Source organism: Aquarana catesbeiana, linkage group LG01 (assembly GCF_042186555.1).
Source record: "Aquarana catesbeiana isolate 2022-GZ linkage group LG01, ASM4218655v1, whole genome shotgun sequence".
In the NCBI taxonomy this organism is placed as follows: Eukaryota; Metazoa; Chordata; class Amphibia; order Anura; family Ranidae; genus Aquarana; species Aquarana catesbeiana.
The window spans coordinates 691,789,097-691,809,265 of record NC_133324.1 but is presented as its reverse complement, the minus strand read 5'-3'; the positions used below and the strand labels follow the sequence as shown (position 1 = coordinate 691,809,265).

The window sequence follows — 20,169 nt, the reverse complement described above, 5'->3', positions numbered from 1 at the left end:
GTCAGCCGAGCACTGGCATTATATGACCGGCGGAAATGCACACAGACTTTCCTGGCCTGCCTCAGGACATCCTGTAAGCCCGGGTACCTGCCCAAGAACCGCTGCACCACCAAGTTAAGGACGTGAGCCAAACAGGGCACATGGGTCATTTGTCCCTGTCGGAGGGCAGAGAGGAGGTTGGTGCCATTGTCGCAAACCACCATTCCTGCCTTAAATTGGCGTGGCGTCAACCACCTCTGAACCTGCCCCTGCAGAGCTGACAGAACCTCTGCCCCAGTGTGGCTCCTGTCCCCCCCGCACACCAGCTCAAGCACCGCATGGCATCTTTTGGCCTGCGTACTTGCGTAGCCCCTTGAACGACTACGGAGCACCGCTGGTTCCGAGGAAGAGGCCATGGAGGAAGAAGAAGAGGAGGGGGTGGAGGAGAGAGGTGTGTCACAATCATTAGCATTTTGGAGGCGTGGTGGCAGAACAACCTCCAACACTACTGCACCTTGTCCTGCATCCTTCCCAGCTGCCAGCAGAGTCACCCAATGCGCCGTGAAACTTAGGTAACGTCCCTGTCCATGCCTGCTGGACCATGAGTCAGCGGTAATATGCACCTTACCGCTGACCGCCCTGTCCAGCGAGGCATGGACATTGCCTTCCACATGCTGGTAGAGAGCCGGAATCGCCTTCCGTGAGAAAAAGTGGCGTTTGGTACCTGCCACTGAGGAACCGCACATTCCACAAACTCACGGCAGGGGGCAGAGTCTACCAACTGAAAAGGCAGCAGTTGAAGTGCTAGCAATTTTGCCAAGCTAGCATTCAACCGCTGGGCATGTGGATGGCTGGGAGCAAACTTCTTTCGGCGGTGCAGCAGCTGGGGCAGGGAAATTTGCCTGGTACAATCTGACGTCAGTGTACCAAAATCAGATTGCCCACAAGTACTTGGCTGTGACACACCTAATTCTACACCTTCATTCCTCTCAGTGCAGGTCTCAGAGAGGACTGAAGGTCTAGTGGGGTTGGAAATCTCAGCTGATGAGGAGCAAGGAGAGGTCCTCTTTGTTCTTTGGTGTGGGTCTTTTAGATACGCTTGCCAACAAACTGCATGGCAGGTCAACATATGTCTGGTCAAGCATGTGGTACCCAAGCGGGAGATGTTTTGGCCACGCGAGATACGCTTGAGACATATGTTGTAAATAGCAGCGGTGCGATCTGATGCACTCATCTCAAAAAAGGCCCACACCAAAGAACTTTTTGAATAACGCGCAGAGGCTGCAGCGCCCTGCACATGTGGAGCTTTGGGGTGTGATGCAGTCAATGTGCTGCCCTTAGGCTGGCCCCTGGAGGGCATCCTGCCTCGTTGGTGATGTGCCGCCTCCTCCTCCTCCTCCTCTCTCCTATCAGGCACCCACGTTGAGTCAGTGACCTCATCATCCCCTCCCTCCTCATCACTGGAGCAAACCTGGCAGTATGCTGCAGCAGGGGGAGCATGACTGCCAGATTGCTGTCCTTCTTGGGCACCCCCTCTGTCCGTGCTCTTGTTACTGCCTTCATCGAGCTCAGTATCATCATCAGAGCCTTCCAAACGCTGGGCATCCTCCTGGAGCATGTACCCAACACTGTGGTCAAACAGTTCGAGGGACTCCTCAGGGGGACATGGTGGGGCTAGGGAAGGAGTCACTGATGACATTGAGCCGAGGGAAGAGGCCGCTGCTTTGCCAGACAAAGTACCCTGGGCATGGGTGAGAGAGGATGACGAGGATGAGGACGGCTTGGTCATCCACTCGACCAAGTCTTCCGCATGTTGCGGCTCAACATGACCAGCTGCCGAAAAAAAGGCCAAGCGTGTCCCATGGCCACGTGCTGATGAGGATGCACCGTCTCCACGACCAGCACTAGACACAGAGCCTGCTTGCCCTCTCTTATTGGCTTGTGACTGTCTGCCTCTCCTTCTTGGCCTTCCAGACATACTAATGGCCTGTAGCTGCACTAAGCTGGGATATATATATATATATATATATATATATATATATATATATATATATATGTACTGATACTGCAGCTAGCAAAATCAACTGCCTGCCTGTAGTATGAGAACACCACCAACCTTCTACAGGTAGCTTTAGCTGAACACTGTGAGGTGGACGCACCCCACTAACTTGTAGGTTTAGCTGAACACTGTGAGCAGGACGCACTGCACTAACTGTAAATAGTCTAGCTGCCTGACTGTGGTACTAATAGGATCAAAAGAACACCAGCAATTTTCTTCAGGTAGCTGTATTTACTGTAACAAGACAAGCCTGCCTGTCAGTAAGAAGATAACAGAAACGGATCTAGCTGAACACTGTGAGCAGGACGCACCCCACTAGCTTGTAGGTTTAGCTGAACACTGTGAGGTGGACGCACCCCACTAACTTGTAGGTTTAGCTGAACACTGGGAGCAGGACGCACCCCACTAACTTGTAGGTTTAGCAGAACACTGTGAGCAGGACGCACTGCACTAACTGTAAATAGTCTAGCTGCCTGACTGTGGTACTAATAGGATCAAAAGAACACAAGCAATTTTCTTCAGGTAGCTGTATTTACTGTAACAAGACAAGCCTGCCTGTCAGTAAGAAGATAACAGAAACGGATCTAGCTGAATACTGTGAGCAGGACGCACCCCACTAGCTTGTAGGTTTAGCTGAACACTGTGAGGTGGACGCACCCCACTAACTTGTAGGTTTAGCTGAACACTGGGAGCAGGACGCACCCCACTAACTTGTAGGTTTAGCAGAACACTGTGAGCAGGACGCACTGCACTAACTGTAAATAGTCTAGCTGCCTGACTGTGGTACTAATAGGATCAAAAGAACACCAGCAATTTTCTTCAGGTAGCTGTATTTACTGTAACAAGACAAGCCTGCCTGTCAGTAAGAAGATAACAGAAACGGATCTAGCTGAACACTGTGAGCAGGACGCACCCCACTAGCTTGTAGGTTTAGCTGAACACTGTGAGGTGGACGCACCCCACTAACTTGTAGGTTTAGCTGAACACTGTGAGCAGGACGCACCCCACTAACTTGTAGGTTTAACAGAACACTGTGAGCAGGACGCACTGCACTAACTGTAAATAGTCTAGCTGCCTGACTGTGGTACTAATAGGATCAAAAGAACACAAGCAATTTTCTTCAGGTAGCTGTATTTACTGTAACAAGACAAGCCTGCCTGTCAGTAAGAAGATAACAGAAACGGATCTAGCTGAACACTGTGAGCAGGACGCACCCCACTAGCTTGTAGGTTTAGCTGAACACTGTGAGGTGGACGCACCCCACTAACTTGTAGGTTTAGCTGAACACTGTGAGCAGGACGCACCCCACTAACTTGTAGGTTTAGCAGAACACTGTGAGCAGGACGCACTGCACTAACTGTAAATAGTCTAGCTGCCTGACTGTGGTACTAATAGGATCAAAAGAACACAAGCAATTTTCTTCAGGTAGCTGTATTTACTGTAACAAGACAAGCCTGCCTGTCAGTAAGAAGATAACAGAAACGGATCTAGCTGAACACTGTGAGCAGGACGCACCCCACTAACTTGTAGGTTTAGCTGAACACTGTGAGGTGGACGCACCCCACTAACTTGTAGGTTTAGCTGAACACTGTGAGCAGGACGCACCCCACTAACTTGTAGGTTTAACAGAACACTGTGAGCAGGACGCACTGCACTAACTGTAAATAGTCTAGCTGCCTGACTGTGGTACTAATAGGATCAAAAGAACACAAGCAATTTTCTTCAGGTAGCTGTATTTACTGTAACAAGACAAGCCTGCCTGTCAGTAAGAAGATAACAGAAACGGATCTAGCTGAACACTGTGAGCAGGACGCACCCCACTAGCTTGTAGGTTTAGCTGAACACTGTGAGGTGGACGCACCCCACTAACTTGTAGGTTTAGCTGAACACTGTGAGCAGGACGCACCCCACTAACTTGTAGGTTTAGCAGAACACTGTGAGCAGGACGCACTGCACTAACTGTAAATAGTCTAGCTGCCTGACTGTGGTACTAATAGGATCAAAAGAACACAAGCAATTTTCTTCAGGTAGCTGTATTTACTGTAACAAGACAAGCCTGCCTGTCAGTAAGAAGATAACAGAAACGGATCTAGCTGAACACTGTGAGCAGGACGCACCCCACTAACTTGTAGGTTTAGCAGAACACTGTGAGCAGGACGCTCTGCACTAAATGTAAATAGTCTAGCTGCCTGACTGTGGTACTAATAGGATCAAAAGAACACCAGCAATTTTCTTCAGGTAGCTTTATATACTGTAACAAGACAAGCCTGCCTGTCAGTAAGAAGAGAACAGGAACGGATCTAGCTGAACACTGTGAGCAGGACGCACTGCACTAAATGTAAATAGTCTAGCTGCCTGACTGTGGTACTAATAGGATCAAAAGAACACCAGTAATTTTCTTCAAAATACTGTAACAAGACAAGCCTGCCTGTCAGTAAGAAGATAACAGGAACGGATCTAGCTGAACACTGTGAGCAGGACGCACTGCACTAAATGTAAATAGTCCAGCTGCCTGACTGTGGTACTAATAGGATCAAAAGAACACCAGTAATTTTCTTCAAAATACTGTAACAAGACAAGCCTGCCTGTCAGTAAGAAGATAACAGGAACGGATCTAGCTGAACACTGTGAGCAGGACGCACTGCACTAAATGTAAATAGTCTAGAAGATAACAGGAACGGATCTAGCTAAACTGAATACTAGGGCTGTTGAAATTAATCGTCGAATCGATGCATCGCGATTCAACCGTCCACGATGCGGCATCGATTCTATAGCTTTAAATAATCGATTATTGAGGATGACGTCATCCTCGCGCTGTGCCGCCGCGCCATGACCTGCCTCCGAGTGAAGCCGAGTGAAGCCGAAAGCAGCCGAAGCTTTCGCGCCGTTTTCTCCCGCCTCCCGCCTCCCGCTGACGTCATCCTCCTGTGTCGCGGCTTAGAAAGAGGAGACACAGACAGCGGAGCAACACGTGTCCGACCTCCTCCAGCCTCCTCCGTGTCCCGGACTACCAGTCCACCCAGAGCTTTCCTCCCAGTGGGCTCCCGCTGTGCAGTGTGTGCACTGCAGTGAGTGAACAACACAGCAGGCTGTCACAGGGGGAGAGGGAGAAGGTCCATCAGTGCCGTCACCGTCACCCGACTCAGGGCACGGACGGAGAGACCCAAGCTAGGCCGCACTTGGTTGTCCTCAGACTCCAGTCCTCACCAGGCTGAGTGTCCTGTCAGTGTGTCCAATGATGAGTGCCCTCACTCCAAGTCCACTCCGAGTCCTCACAGGCAGCAGCAGGAGAGGAGACCCGCTCCAGACCAGCAGCAGCAGTGAGTGCCAGCCAGGCCAGCCAGTCAACTCATCTTGTCGTTGTCAATGCCAGCCAGTCACTCTACCACTGCAGTGCTCAGCTCAGTAGTACCACTACCACCACCACCACCATCATCTTAATCAGGTAGGTAACTGACTGTGTGTGTGTCACATCATCATGTTAGTGTCACCATATCACACAGACACACACACACACACACAGTATGAACGAAGAAGTGACACTCAGTAAACTTGTCATTCTGTCCTGTCCTCAGACTCCAATCCTCATCCTCACTCAGTCTCACAGGCAGGCAGCAGCAGGAGAGGAGGAGAGACCTGCTCCACCAGCAGTGCCAGTGAGTGGCTGAGTGCCAGTGCCACTGCCCAGCTCAGCTGTAACACGTCACCGACTCGTCATCATCACAGGTAGGTAACTCACTGTCTGTGTCACACACAGTAGTATTAGTAGTAAAATAGTAGAGGACGGTGTTACACTTAAACTAAGATAATATATTATAAATAAAATATCATATAATCTGTATCTCTGATGCATTATGGAAGGAGTGGACTGTGTCTGTCATTGCAAAATGCAAATGCCAAATGTATTATTGTAAATAATAAATATTAATAATGATGATGGTGCTTGCCATGCCATTCTGAATTCCTATTCCTAAACATTAACCCCTTTGCCTCGTCGAGTGGACGCATTTGCGGCCTCGGCTTAGGGGGGTTATACCAGGATAATGCCCGCAGCTGCACTGCTGCAGGCATCATCCCGCCCGGTACCGTTTTTTACAGCGGGCACTGGGGTTGTGTTATCCCGGAGGAGCGGACTGGACATCCCCTGCCTACTCCTAGTGCCTACCACCGCTCTAGCCTCTCAAATTAAAGACATAAGAAAAAAAAAAAATTATAAAAGCGGCCCGCAGCAAAGAAAACGCATATGGAAGTTGGCTTGGCAAGTCGCACCCAGCCCACATAGTTAGTTACAGTGTTCAAATCTCATGTGAGGTATCACCGGGATCGTCAGAGCGAGAGCAATAATTATAATTCTAGCACTAGACCTCCTCTGTAACTCTAACCTGTGGTATCCGTTATTTTTTTTTTGTCTCCTTTGGAGATTTTTAGGTACCGTAGTTTTGTCACCATTCTACGTGTGCGCAATTGTAAAGCATGACATGTTTGGTATTTACTCGGCGTAACACATCATATTTCATATTATACCAAAAAATTTAGGCTAACTAACTTTGCTGTTTCGATTTTTTTAAATTCATGAAAGTATTTTTTTTTTCCCCAAAAAGTTGCATTTAAAAGACCGCTGCACAATAAATTAAATACAATGAGACATAAAATATTGCAACAATCGCCATTTTATTCTCTAGGTTCTCTGCTAAAAATATATATATATAATATTTGGGGGTTTTCTAAGTAATGTTCTATCAAAAAAAATATGGATTTTAACTTGTAAAAAACACCAAATGTCAATAGGCTTAGTCATGAAAGGGTTAAAGTGAGTTTAAGTGACCATGCCAATGCCATTTAATTAATTACGGTTTAGGTCAGTCTAACTCTATTCTCTAATCTATTGAATGTCCAATGTTTGTCTTAGTGATTGATCACAACTTCATTGATACCTTTGTATGATTTATGGTTTTGCTCATCACTGCCCCACACATGCTGCTGCGGTGAGTGCAGTGCATGTGTGGGGCAGTGATGAGCAAAACCATAATAATATCATACACAAACAAGATAACTATGAAGTTGTGATGTGAATCAATCACTAAGACATTGACAATGACAATGAATACATAAAACTATAAACTATTTGTTTAACATATCATGACATACATACAATCATACTACACTTACACTAGTAGAGGAAACTTGTTACTTTTGTTTTCTGGTGATCTCGTGGCAGGCTTTAGGTTTAAACACTTAATTTTTTTTTTTTTTCTTTTTTTTTTTTTAATACTGACAGAGTTTGTAGACGACAACATTGTCATCATCACCCCTGTCACAATTACATGGCATGCTACACTAGTAAAAAATGGCAGAAGGAGACCAAAAAGAACGAGAGATAAAAAATGCACCTAGCTTTTTAAAAGCAAACATCTGGGCACATTTTGGCTTTTATGAACATGAACAAAGTGGGAAGCATGAATTGGACAAGTCATACGCTGTGTGTAAAGCCTGTCATACAAAAATTAAATATCTAGGGAATACTACTAATATGAGAAACCATGCTAGCCGTTTTCACTCAGAGATGCTAACACCTGCCACCACCACCACCACCACCAGTGCCGCCGCCAAGTCAATAGACCCAGCTCAGCCAAAAATTGATGCAATACTCTCAACTTTGCCGCCCAACTCTGAAAAGGGGAAGAGAATAACAAAAGCTGTGGCAGCTTTCATAGCTAAGGACCTGCGCCCTTACTCTGTTGTGGAGAACACTGGGTTTCGCTACCTGTTGAAGACGATAGAGCCGCGTTACAAGATCCCATCACGAAGTCACTTTACAGAAAACGTTATACCTGCACTCTACCACGAAACCAAAGCTCAGATAATTGCGTCAATGAGCCAAGCAAGTCGAGTCACAATAACGTGTGATTCATGGACTTCAGTCACGACGGAGTCTTATGTTACAATAACAGCACATTACGTTAGTAAGGACTGGCAGATCTTGTCGCATGTGCTGCAAACGAGAGCCATTTATGAGTCTCACACAGGTGCTCATCTGGCAGAGCTACTGTCTCATGTTGTGGAAGAATGGCAACTGTCCGATAAATCTGTAGTGCTTGTGACCGACAACGCATCAAACATGATAGTTGCAGCTCAAGTTGGGAAATTCCCCCATGTGAAATGCTTCGCCCATACACTGAACCTTGCATCCCAGCGAGCGCTGAAAGTGGCCACACTCTCCAGGCTTCTTGGCAGAGTGCGACGGATATCCACATTCTTTCACCGCAGCACTAGAGCAAGCCACTGTCTAAAAGAGAAACAGAAATGTCTTGGCCTGAAGAATCATAAGCTGATAACTGATGTGCCAACAAGATGGAACAGCGCATATGACATGGTCGAGAGGTTCTTAGAACAACAACCTGCAGTCTGTGCCACCTTGTTGTCTCCAGAAGTCAGAAAAGGAGAGACCGATCTCTGCACTCTCAACGAAACAGATGTGTCAAATGCAGAGGATGCTATGAGTGCATTAAAGCCAATGAAGGATGCAACCATGCTGATGTCAGAAGAGCGTAATCCAACAGTTTCTCTCATTGCCCCTCTAAATGCACAACTCCTCCAGAGCATGACAGACACCATGGGAGACACACCCATGATCCATGAGATCAAGAATGCCATCAGAACAGATCTTCAGAAGAGGTACAGCAGCGAGGCAGAGAAGAAGATCCTTCATACAGCCTCTGCACTGGATCCTCGCTTTAAGGGACTGCCTTTTATCCTCACAGAGGAGGAGAGATTGGAGATATACAATGGAGTGACTGAGGAGGCTGCATCCTTGGAGGTAATTCAACTAATTTGAATTTCATCATGTTTCTTGAAACGAATTGTAACTAGTAGCTAGCTACAGCTTGCTACATAGTGTAAGCCACGCTTCTGAATCTGATGAGGTGCAGGAACTGCACCATCCGTTTCCTGTGCTTTTTCATCACCCCATCGGAATCATAGGCAATTGACAATGTGTTTTTATTTATTTTTTTCTATTCTTTTTCGTTCAAACACAGATTACATCTAAGAGGACACATGAGGAGGATCAAGTGCCTAGAAGAAAAGAAACTCTGGAAGAAGAAGAAAGTTCACCCGTCGAGGATAACCATTCTCCATCTCCTCCCAAAAGAAAGGCCAGATCGCTGCTCATGAGTTTGCTGGGACAGTCTTTCACTGACACTGAAGGTACAATAGAACCCAAGACCCCCTATGCCAAGGCTGAAGAGGAAATGGAAAAATATTGTAAAGCCCCACCTCTGCCTCTCAGTGAGGACCCTTTGAACTGGTGGTGTGAGCATGAGGTCATATTTCCCCTCCTTTCTCAGCTGTCAAAGCAATACTTGTGTATCCCAGGCACAAGCGTGTCTGCAGAGCGTGTTTTCTCCACTGCAGGAGATGTGGTAACTGCAAAAAGAAGCGCACTCAAACCAGAGCATGTGGATCAACTAGTGTTCTTACAGAAAAATCTACACATTCCCAAATCTTGAGCAGCATTGCTTGCGCCTTGCAGTCACCCATTTTTTTTATCCAGGAAGTGCTGATGTACTGTTGTCGTGTCTGCCAGTGCCACTGCCCCTGCCAAGTTGCCCAGCCCGCTGTTAGTCTGCCACACGACTGACCACTGTGACCAGTGACCACACCAGTGTTGTTAATTTTATATATTTTGTTTATAGCACAGCACTGTCAGTGTCTGCCACTGAGATTTTGATTTTTGAAGATTGGAAAAAAAAGATTTAAAAAAAAGTAGGGGTTACTTTAACCCTCAGCCAAATACTAAAAGTTCCAAACAACTGATGCCAATTGCCAACCAAGCCTCATCCCCTCTCCCCCCTCAGCCCAGTCTCTGTCTCCCCTCCCAGTCTCGCCCTAACCCTAGTCCCTCTACTCCCCTTCCCTCTCCCCCTACCCTTCCCCTTAAGGCCCTCTTCCCCTTTCCCTCTTCCCCTTTCCCTCTTCCCCTCTCCCTCTTCCCCTTTCCCTCTTCCCCTCTCCCTCTTCCCCTCTCCCTCTTCCCCTCTCCCTCTTCCCCTCTCCCTCTTCCCCTCTCCCTCTTTCCTTCCTTCTTTTCTCTCTCCCTCTTTCCTTCCTTCTTTTCTCTCTCCCTCTTTCCTTCCTTCTTTTCTCTCTCCCTCCCTCTTTCCTTCCTTCTTTCTCTCTCCCTCTTTCTTTCCTTCTCAGAGAGAAGGAATGGAGGAGAATCTTTCTTTGTCTCTCTCTTTGTCTCTCTCTTTCTTTCTTTGTCTCTTTCTCTCTTTCTTTCTTTCTTTCTTTGTCTCTCTTTCTCTCTTTGTCTCTCTTTCTTTCTCTCTTTGTCTCTCTCTCTTTCTTTCTTTGTCTCTCTTTCTTTCTTTGTCTCTCTCTCTTTCTTTCTTTGTCTCTCTCTCTCGCTTTCTTTCTTTGTCTCTCTCTTTCTTTCCTTCTTTGTCTCTCTCTTTCTTTCCTTCTTTGTCTCTCTCTCTCTCTCTTTCCTCCTTTCTTTGTCTCTCTCTTTCCTCCTTTCTTTGTCTCTCTCTCTTTCTTTCTTTGTCTCTTTCTTTCTTTCTCTCTCTCTCTCTCTTTCTTTCTTTCTTTCCTTCTTTCTTTCTTTCCTTCTTTGTCTCTCTCTCTCTTTCCTCCTTTCTTTGTCTCTCTCTCTCTCTCTTTCTTTCTTTCTTTCTTTCCTTCTTTGTCTCTCTCTCTCTTTCCTCCTTTCTTTGTCTCTCTCTCTCTTTCTTTCTTTCTTTGTCTCTCTTTCTCTCTCTTTCTTTCTTTCTTTCTTTCTTTCTTTCTTTTCCCTTTCCCCCTCTTCCCTTTCCCCCTTTTCCCTTTCCCCCTTTTCCCTTTTCCCCCTTTTCCCTTTTCCCCCATCCCCTTTCCCTCCCCTACCAAATACCAATGCCATACCCCTCTCTCCCCCCCCCCACCCCCCTTCTACAACCATCCCCATCCCCAGTCCCCACCATTCCCCTTCATCTCTACATCCCACTTTCTTTTTTTTTTCCCTCCCGAGTCTCTTCTATCTATTGTCTATGTCATTGTCAACAAGACCTTATAACGCCAGTTATGCCACTCTAGTCTAGCGTCAACTCAACGCAGTCACAGTCACACTGTTTTTGACTGACTGGTGGCAGCAGGCCTGCAGGTGGCCGTGGCACTGGCAATTGCAAACAATCAATGATCATCACAGTGAATTGAACCTGGAGTATATGTATGTCATATAAATATTATATTTGTTATAACTTTTCTAGCACTGAGGAGATGGAGAATGGTTTTCTATTGTTGTGTCCAACTGTCCATTTAGAATTTTTATACTAGTGTCGTCATGTGACTGTGGCGTGTTCAATGTCACAGTGTGTCTGTCATGCTCTGTGACTGCCTGTCTGTTTCTAGGGGTTTAACCTTCAACAAAATCAATTCTGTATTTAATTCCAGACAACTGACGCCCGCCAAGCCACCAGAGGAAGGCAAATCCTTGAAAGAATAAATTGAATCTTAAAACTTGGAGTAAATCTTTATTGGATCACACAAATATACACACACAAAAGAAAAATCACACACCGACCGGCGACCTGATGAGTGGCTGACTGTGCCACTTGCCTGCGTTGTTCATGTTCACACAGTGGTCTGCCCTTTCTCATGATTCACAACTGACGTGATGTCACGTGTGTGTTTTTTGTTGGTATTGTGTGTGTATATTTCTGATCCCATAACGGTTTAACTCAAGGTTTTAAGCTTCAATTGATAATTTATTCTGTCAAGGATTTTTGGGCTTCCTCTAATGGTGACTTGGCTTGGCTTCAGTTACAGATGTATCGTGGTAGAGTGCAGGTAACGTTTTCTGTAAAGTGACTGAGTGACGACTTGAGTGACAACAAGCTTTGCTAGCACTGGGGGGAGATGGAGATAAATGGTTTATTTTTGAAGATTGTGTCGGACACAATCTTCAAAAATGAATGTGTTCATCGAATTTTCACACTTGATGTTATATTGTCAAATGTCAATGTTTGGGGGGGTCAACTCAACCCTCAGCCAAATAAAATTCTAAAATTGTATTTAATTCCAGACAACTGACGTCCGCCAAGCCACCAGAGGAAGGCAAATCTTTGAAAGAATAAATTAAATCTTAAAACCTGGAGTAAATCTTTATTGGATCACACAAATACACACACAAACAAAAACACACACCTACCTGACCTCATGTCTGACTGTGCCTGTGCCATTGCCGGCGCCTGACCTATGGCCTGCCCTTTACCATTATGATTCAGTGATGTGTGTGTTTTTTTGGTATTGTGGTGTGTAACTGTATATTTGTGATCCCATAAAGATTTGTCCAAAGTTTTTAGATTTAGTTGACAATTTATTCTGTCAAGGATTTTCAGACTTCCTCTAATGGTGGCTTGGCTTGGCTTCAGTTACAGGTGTATTGTGGTAGAGTGCAGGTAACGTTTTCTGTAAAGTGACTGGGTGACACAACTCCGAGAGCTTATAACGCCGATCTAGCCATCTGTGTTGACTCACTGGCGCTGGTGGTGGTGGTGGTATTGGCAAACAATTATCACTGTGAACCAGGAAGTTCTGCAACACAGTGTGTGACTGTGTTACAGGTTCACTGTGATGTTTGCCAGTCAATAACTGGAAGTGCTCTGTGTTATATAGATGTAGGTGTTACTGTTTACAAGTTATAGTTTACTTTTTCATAAAAGAAAATATTAAAATGTAAACTACTGCTCCAGGCCAGCACTGTATGTATGTATTATACACAACAGTTTGATGTCACAGTACTTTTTTAAATAAATACTGTTGTTGTCTGCTGCACTGTTCAATGTTCATGTTTAGACTTTGCTATATGCAGGGAACTTGGTGTAATTTGTTTAAATAGCAGATACAAATAAATATATTTAATATTTCTTTAATTTCTGACTGCTTGAATTAATTTTTTGAGGAAAAGTTGAAAACCATGGGCACTTGGGTATTAATCGTGATGCATCGTGATGCATCGCGGAATCGCATCGAATCGAATCGTGGATGGGATAATCGTAATCGAATCGAATCGTGAGGTGAGTGAAGATGCGCAGCTCTACTGAATACAGTGTATATATATATATATATGCAACACCTGGGATGCATATATATAGACAATACACTTTAAGTGCAGCTAACTGACTGACTGTCCTGCCTAATCTAGCTAACTCAAATGAAATGACACTGTCTCTCTCTCTCTCTATTTCTCAGCACACCGGAACACACTGCACAGGGCCGCCGTGCAGGCGGCCTTATATAGTGTGGGGCGTGTACTAAATCCCCTGAGCCATAATTGGCCAAAGCCTCCTTGGCTTTGGCCAATTACGGCTCTCTGTTAAGGCGGCGCTGTGATTGGCCAAGCATGCGGGTCATAGTGCATGCTTGGCCAATCATCAGCAAGCAATGCACTGCGATGCCGCAGTGAATTATGGGCCGTGACGCGCCACACGAATTTGGCGCGAACGGCCCATATCGTTCGCAATTCGATGAAGGATCGAACAGCCGATGTTCAAGTCGAACATGGGTTCGACTCGAACACGAAGCTCATCCCTACAAGTTAGTGTAGTGCGACCTCTGCACAGTGTTCAGCTAAAGCTACCTGTAGATAGTTGGTGTTGTTTTCCTGATCCTATCACTACCGTAGGCAGCTACATTATTTACACGTTAGTGTAGTGCGACCTCTGCACAGTGTTCAGCTAAAGCTACAAGTTAGTGTAGTGCGACCTCTGCACAGTGTTCAGCTAAAGCTACCTGTAGAAGATTGGTGGTGTTCTCATACTAATAATACTACAGGCAGGCAGTTGATTTTGCTAGCTGCAGTATCAGTATATATATATATATATATATATATATATATATATATATATATATATCCCAGCCATCTCACTGCAGGCCATTAGTATGTCTGGAAGGCCAACAAGGAGAGGCAGACAGTCACAAGCCAATAAAAGAAGGCAAGCAGGCTCTGTGTCTAGAGGCAACAGTGCTGGTCGTGGACACGTTGCATCCCCATTAGCACGTGGCCGTGGGACACGCTTGGCCTTTTCCTTTTTTTCAACAGCTGGCCGTGTTGAGCCGCAACATGCGGAAGACTTGGTCGAGTGGATGATCAAGCCGTCCTCATCCTCCTCATCCTCTCTCACCCATGCTCAGGGTATTTTGTCTGGCAAAGCAGCTGCCAACGCGGCCTCTTCCCTCGGCTCAATGGCATCAGTGACTCCTTCCCTAGCCCCACCATGTCCTCCTGAGGAGTCCCTCGAACTGTTTGACCACAGTGTTGGGTACATGCTCCAGGAGGATGCCCAGCGTTTAGAAGGCTCTGATGATGAGCTAGATGAAGCCAGTAACGTGAGCACGGACAGAGGGGGTGCCCAAGAAGGATAGCAATCTGGCAGTCATGTCCCCTACTGCTGCAGCATACTGCCAGGTTTGCTCCAGTGATGAGGAGGGAGGGGATGATGAGGTCACTGACTCAACGTGGGTGCCTGATAGGAGAGAGGAGGAGGAGGAGGCACATCACCAATGAGGCAGGATGCCCTCCAGGGGCCAGCCTAAGGGCAGCACACTGACTGCATCACACCTCAGAGCTCCGCATGTGCAGGGCGCTGCTGTCTCTGTGCGTTATTCCAAAAGTTCTTTGGTGTGGGCCTTTTTTGAGATGGGTGCATCAGATGGCACCGCTGCTATTTGCAACATATGTCTCAAGCGTATCTCGCGTGGCCAAAACATCTCCCACTTGGGAACCACATGCTTGACCAGACATATGTTGACCTGCCATGCAGTTCGTTGGCAAGCGTGCCTAAAAGACCCACACCAAAAAAACAAAGAGGACCTCTCCTTACTCCTCATCAGCTGGGATCTCCAACCCCACTATACCTTCAGTCCTCTCTGAGACCTGCACTGAGAGGAATGAAGGTGTAGAATTAGGTGTGTCACAACCAAGTACTTGCGGGCAATCTGCTATCAGTACACCGACGTCAGATTGTACCAGGCAAATTTCCCTGCCCCAGCTGCTGCACCGCAAAAAGAAGTTTGTTCCCAGCCATCCTCATGCCCAACGGTTGAATGCTAGCTTGGCAAAATTGCTAGCACTTCAACTGCTACCTTTTCAGTTGGTAGACTCTGCCCCCTTCTGTGAGATTGTGGAATGTGCGGTTCCTCAGTGGCAGGTTCCCAAACGCCACTTTTTCTCACGGAAGGCGATTCCGGCTCTCTACCGGCATGTGGAAGGCAACGTCTTGGCCTCGCTGGACAGGGCGGTCAGTGGTAAGGTGCATATTACCGCTGACTCATGGTCCAGCAGGCATGGACAGGGACGTTACCTAAGTTTCACGGTGCATTGGGTGACTCTTCTGGCAGCTGGGAATGATGCAGGACAGGGTACAGTAGTGTTGGAGGTTGTTCCACCACCACGCCTCCAAAATGCCACTACTAGTGATTCTGACACACCTCTCTCCTCCACCCCCTCCTCTTCTTCTTCCTCCATGGCCTTCCTGTGCTTTGTCCTCGGAACCAGTGGTGCTCCGTAGGCGCTCAAGGGGCTACGCAAGTACGCAGGCCAAAAGATGCCATGCGGTGCTTGAGCTAGTGTGCTTGGGGGACAGGAGCCACACTGGGGCAGAGGTTCTGTCAGCTCTGCAGGGGCAGGTTCAGAGGTGGTTGACGCCACGCCAAATTAAGGCAAGAATGGTGGTTTGCGACAATGGCACCAACCTCCTGTCTGCCCTCTGACAGGGACAAATGACCCATGTGCCCTGTTTGGCTCACATCCTTAACTTGGTGGTGCAGCGGTTCTTGGGCAGGTACCCGGGCTAACAGGATGTCCTGAGGCAGGCCAGGAAAGTCTGTGTGCATTTCCGCCGGTCATATAATGCCAGTGCTCGGCTGGCAGACCTCCAAAAGGAATTTAACCTGCCCAAGAACCGCCTAATCTGTGACATGCCCACCAGGTGGAACTCAACGTTGGACATGCTGCAGTGGCTGCACACGCAGCAGAGGGCCATCAATGAGTACCTGTGCGACTATGGCACCAGGACAGGGTCAGGGGAGCTTGGTTTTTTCCCCACGCCAGTGGGCCATGATCAGGGATGCATGCACTGTCCTGTCACCATTTGAGGAGGCCACGAGGATGGTGAACAGTGACAGTGCATGCATCAGTGACACTGTCCCCCTTGTCCACCTGTTGGAGCACACGCTGCGTGGAATAATGGACAGGGCACTTAAAGCAGAACAGAGGCAGGAAGAGGAGGACTTCCTTAGCTCTCAAGGCCCCCTTTATCCAGACAGTGTTCATGCGTGCCCGCCAATCACACAGGAAGAGGACGAGGAGGAGGAGGATTGTGTCAGTATGGAGGTGGAGCCTGGCACTCAGCATCAGCAGCAGTCTTTAAGGGATCATTTACAGTCCCAAGAAACACATGGACTTGTACGTGGCTGGGAGGAGGTGGCTGCGGATCATGTCGTCCTTAGTGACCCAGAGGACTCCGGACCGAATGCCTCAGCAAACCTACGCTGCATGGCCTCCCTGATCCTGCAAAGCCTGCGGAAGGATCCTCGTATTCGTGGTATCAAGGAGAAGGAACAATACTGGCTGACAACCCTCCTTGATCCACGTTACAAGGGTAAGGTTGCGGACCTTATCTTGCCGTCGCAGAGCGAGCAGAGGATGAAACATCTTCAGGAGGCCTTGCAGAAAGGTCTGTGCAACGCGTTCCCAGAGACTGGGAGGTTACAAACTCCTGTTTCTGGACAACGTGTTGCTGAGGCTTCGATCAGTCAAAGAAGGAACGGTGGAGAAAGTGGCCGTCTGACCGATGCGTTCAGACAATTTTTTGGTCCGCAGCCCCAAGGTATGATCGGTTTCAGGAACCATCGCCAGCGTCTGTTTTACATGGTGCAGGAATACCTAGGGGCAAGATCTGACTTGGACACCTTTCCCCCCGAAAATCCTCTGGGTTACTGGGTCTTGAGGATGGATCACTGGCCAGAGCTTGCACAGTATGCAATTGAGCTACTGGCCTGTCCTGCATCCAGCGTTCTTTCGGAATGCACATTCAGTGCTGCTGGAGGCTTTGTAACCGATCACAGGGTGCGTCTGTCCACCGACTCGGTCGATCGACTGACCTTCATAAAAATGAATCAGTCTTGGATCACCACCAGCTACCAAGCACCTGATGCTGATATAACAATTTTTTTTGAAATGTCAGATCCCTTCAAAGACTGCCTATGCTGATACTGAGTGACTATCCTGTTATGCTGAGTAATTATCCTCTTCCTCCTCAATGATCATGCTGATAGCTTGTAAGAACATTTTTGGTTCTGGGCACCGCTACCAGTGCCTAAGGCCCAGTTTTTCAGCCCCTGTTTAACAGGGGCGTGTAATTACAATTTTTGATGCAATTCTTTGCAGCAGGGCTTGTTCCTGCACTCCAACTAGAGTATCTGTGAGGGGTTGCAGTGTTGTGGCACCAGCACCAGTGCCTAAGGCCCAATTTCTCAGCCCCTGTTTAATAGGGGCATGTAATTACAATTTTTGATGCATTCTTTGCAGCAGGGCTAGTTCCTTCGCTCCAACTAGAGTATCTGTGAGGGGTTGCAGTGTTGTGGCACCAGCACCAGTGCCTAAGGCCCAATTTATCAGCCCCTGTTTAACAGGGCCGTGTAATTACAATTTTTGATGCAATTCTTTGCAGCAGGGCTAGTTCCTGCGCTCCAACTAGAGTATCTGTGAGGGGTTGCAGTGTTGTGGCACCCACACCAGTGCCTAAGGCCTAATTTTTCAGCCCCTGTTCAACAGGTACATGTAATTAGAATTCTTGATCTAATATTTCACAGCAGGGCCCGTTTCTGCGGCCACCAAGAGTAACTGTGAGGACTTACAGTGTTGTGGCACCAGCACCACCACCACCACCAAAGGCCCAATTTTTCTGCCCCTGTTCAACAGGGGCATGTCATTACAATTCTTGATCTAATATTTCATTGCAGGACCCTGTGAGGGCTTACAGTGTTGTGGCCACAACAACACCTAAGGCCCAAATTTCTGCTGAGTATATAGGGCAGGCCCCTACTTTCAAACATCCAACTTACAAATGACTCCTACTTGCAAATGGAAGGAGATAACAGGAAGTGAGATGAAATCTACCCCTAGGAAGGGAAATTCTCTCCTGTAAGAGTTAATATGGGAAAAACTTTTCTCCTTTACACTGTTGCTTTATCACCAATCCTTGTTTCACTAAAAACCCCAAGTTTTCAAAAAACATTTGTCATTGGGACAAAAAGTGAGGTGAAATCTTCTGAAGAGGAGCACAGACAGCAAAACAAATGTCACAGGGGTGATAACCCTTCCCTATGTTTTCCAAAAAGCTTAAAATGGATTTTTTGCTGAAGCTAAACACGTTAAAAATGTACCAGTTCAAAATTACAAACAGATTCTACTTAACAACAAACCTACAGTCCCTGTCTTGTTTGCACCGCCTGTATACTGTTGTTCAGAGTATATAGGGCCTGGGGGCCCCACACCTTTCCCTTTTTAATTTGGGTACGGGGTTCCCCTTAATATCCATACAAGACCCAAAGGGCCTGGTAATGGACTGGGGGGGTACCCATGCCGTTTCTCACTGATTTTCATTCATATTGCCAGGACCCGACATTACATTAAAGCCACAAGCAGTTTTAAATGACTTTTATTCCTTTAAAAATGTCATTTTGTGCAGGGACTGTTCTAAGCACGGGAAACACGTGCCACTTTACAGGCATACTATAGACACCCCCCCCCCCCCAGGTATGATATTTAAAGGAATATTTCACTTTTTTTTTTACTTTAAGCATTAAAATCACCGCTCCCGAAAAAAAAATTTTTTGCATTGATACATGTCCCCTGGGGCAGGACCCGGGTCCCCAAACCCTTTTTAGGACAATACCATGCAAATTAGCCTTTAAAATTAGCACTTTTGATTTTGAACATTCGAGTCCCATAGACATAAATGGGGTTCTAACGTTCGTGAAAATTTTCGGTCCGTTCGCAGGTTCTGGTGCGAACCGAACCGGGGGTGTTCGGCTTATCCCTAGGGCTGAACAAAAAAAAGACTGATTGGTGGGTATGCCCTCCATTAGAATACCGCCCTGCATCCTCCCACTTCTAATGATGGGCATACATGCACTGTTTTATTTTTTTAACTGTGGTGGTGACAGCACTGGAGTCGCTGATTTACGCATTGTGAGAGCAAACGCTGTTGCTGTCAAGATAAATAAATCAGTGCTGCAGCTGAATGGTGTACCTGAAAAGCAAACAATGGTAACAATAAATAATTAACTCAATAAAACAACAACAATCTGTGCCAAAAAAAGAGTAAAAATATATTCCGAAGCATGGGGGCAATCCACCCCTAATGTTAGGGGCAAATCGCCGCTCCACCCCTGCTCCAATGCTTCGGCATATATGCTCTTTTTTTTAACTGTGGTGGTGAAATCACCTCCTACAGCTGTGGAGTCACTGATTTAAGTATCGTGAGAGCAAACACTGTTGCTGTCAAGATAAATAAATCAGGCCTGACTAAACTTTTGCACCCCCTAATTTAAATATAAGAAATGAAACAAGATCCCCTGATGGTGGACTTTTAAGGCACAAAATGGTAAAAAGGTATATTCTAATATGAAAAGTATTTATTGAAATATGAAAAATACACATTTAATTAAAAAAATGTTTAAAGTAAACATTCCAGCATTGCCATACAAATCAGAATACATATAAGGAACTAATGTTTCTTGTACCCAATGCGTTTTGGAGTGAAAATGTAATCCTCCTTCTTCAGGGGTATAGTTTAAATAAGAAACTCAGTATTATAGACTGGAGATGACAATTGTTTCCAATTAAAAACATAGCGGTGCCAAGAGAAGTTGTTTCCAAATTGCTTGAGCCAAAAAGTTCAATATCCAGGCATACCTCAAGAACATGGGTTTTCTTGATCCACCCCTTCTTGTCAAGGCCACACCCCTTGCTGTTTAAGACCCGCCCTGAAATTTTTGAGCGGGGACACTAGTTCTGAGGACCTGGGGGGGGGCAATGGATTCCCTTAATTTGCATAGATTTCCTCTCACTTCCTGTTTGGCTA

At 46.6% G+C, this 20,169-nt stretch overlaps 1 protein-coding gene across 1 annotated transcript; it reads left to right on the top strand.

Annotated features, from left to right (window-relative positions):
- Positions 1-7,385: 7,385 nt before the first annotated feature.
- On the top strand, positions 7,386-9,906 carry LOC141127558 (E3 SUMO-protein ligase ZBED1-like). The gene is made up of 2 exons (XM_073614140.1): positions 7,386-8,855; positions 9,076-9,906. Exons 1-2 carry the CDS (start codon positions 7,386-7,388, stop codon positions 9,544-9,546), a joined length of 1,941 nt encoding a protein of 646 aa, XP_073470241.1. The 3' UTR covers positions 9,547-9,906.
- Positions 9,907-20,169: the final 10,263 nt, after the last annotated feature.

Excerpts from the sequence above, each read along its gene's own strand:
- LOC141127558 (XM_073614140.1), top strand. The coding sequence starts at position 7,386 with ATGGCAGAAGGAGACCAAAAAGAACGAGAGATAAAAAATGCACCTAGC. Across the intron at positions 8,856-9,075 it reads AGGAGGCTGCATCCTTGGAG|ATTACATCTAAGAGGACACA; the intron begins GTAATTCAACTA and ends GTTCAAACACAG.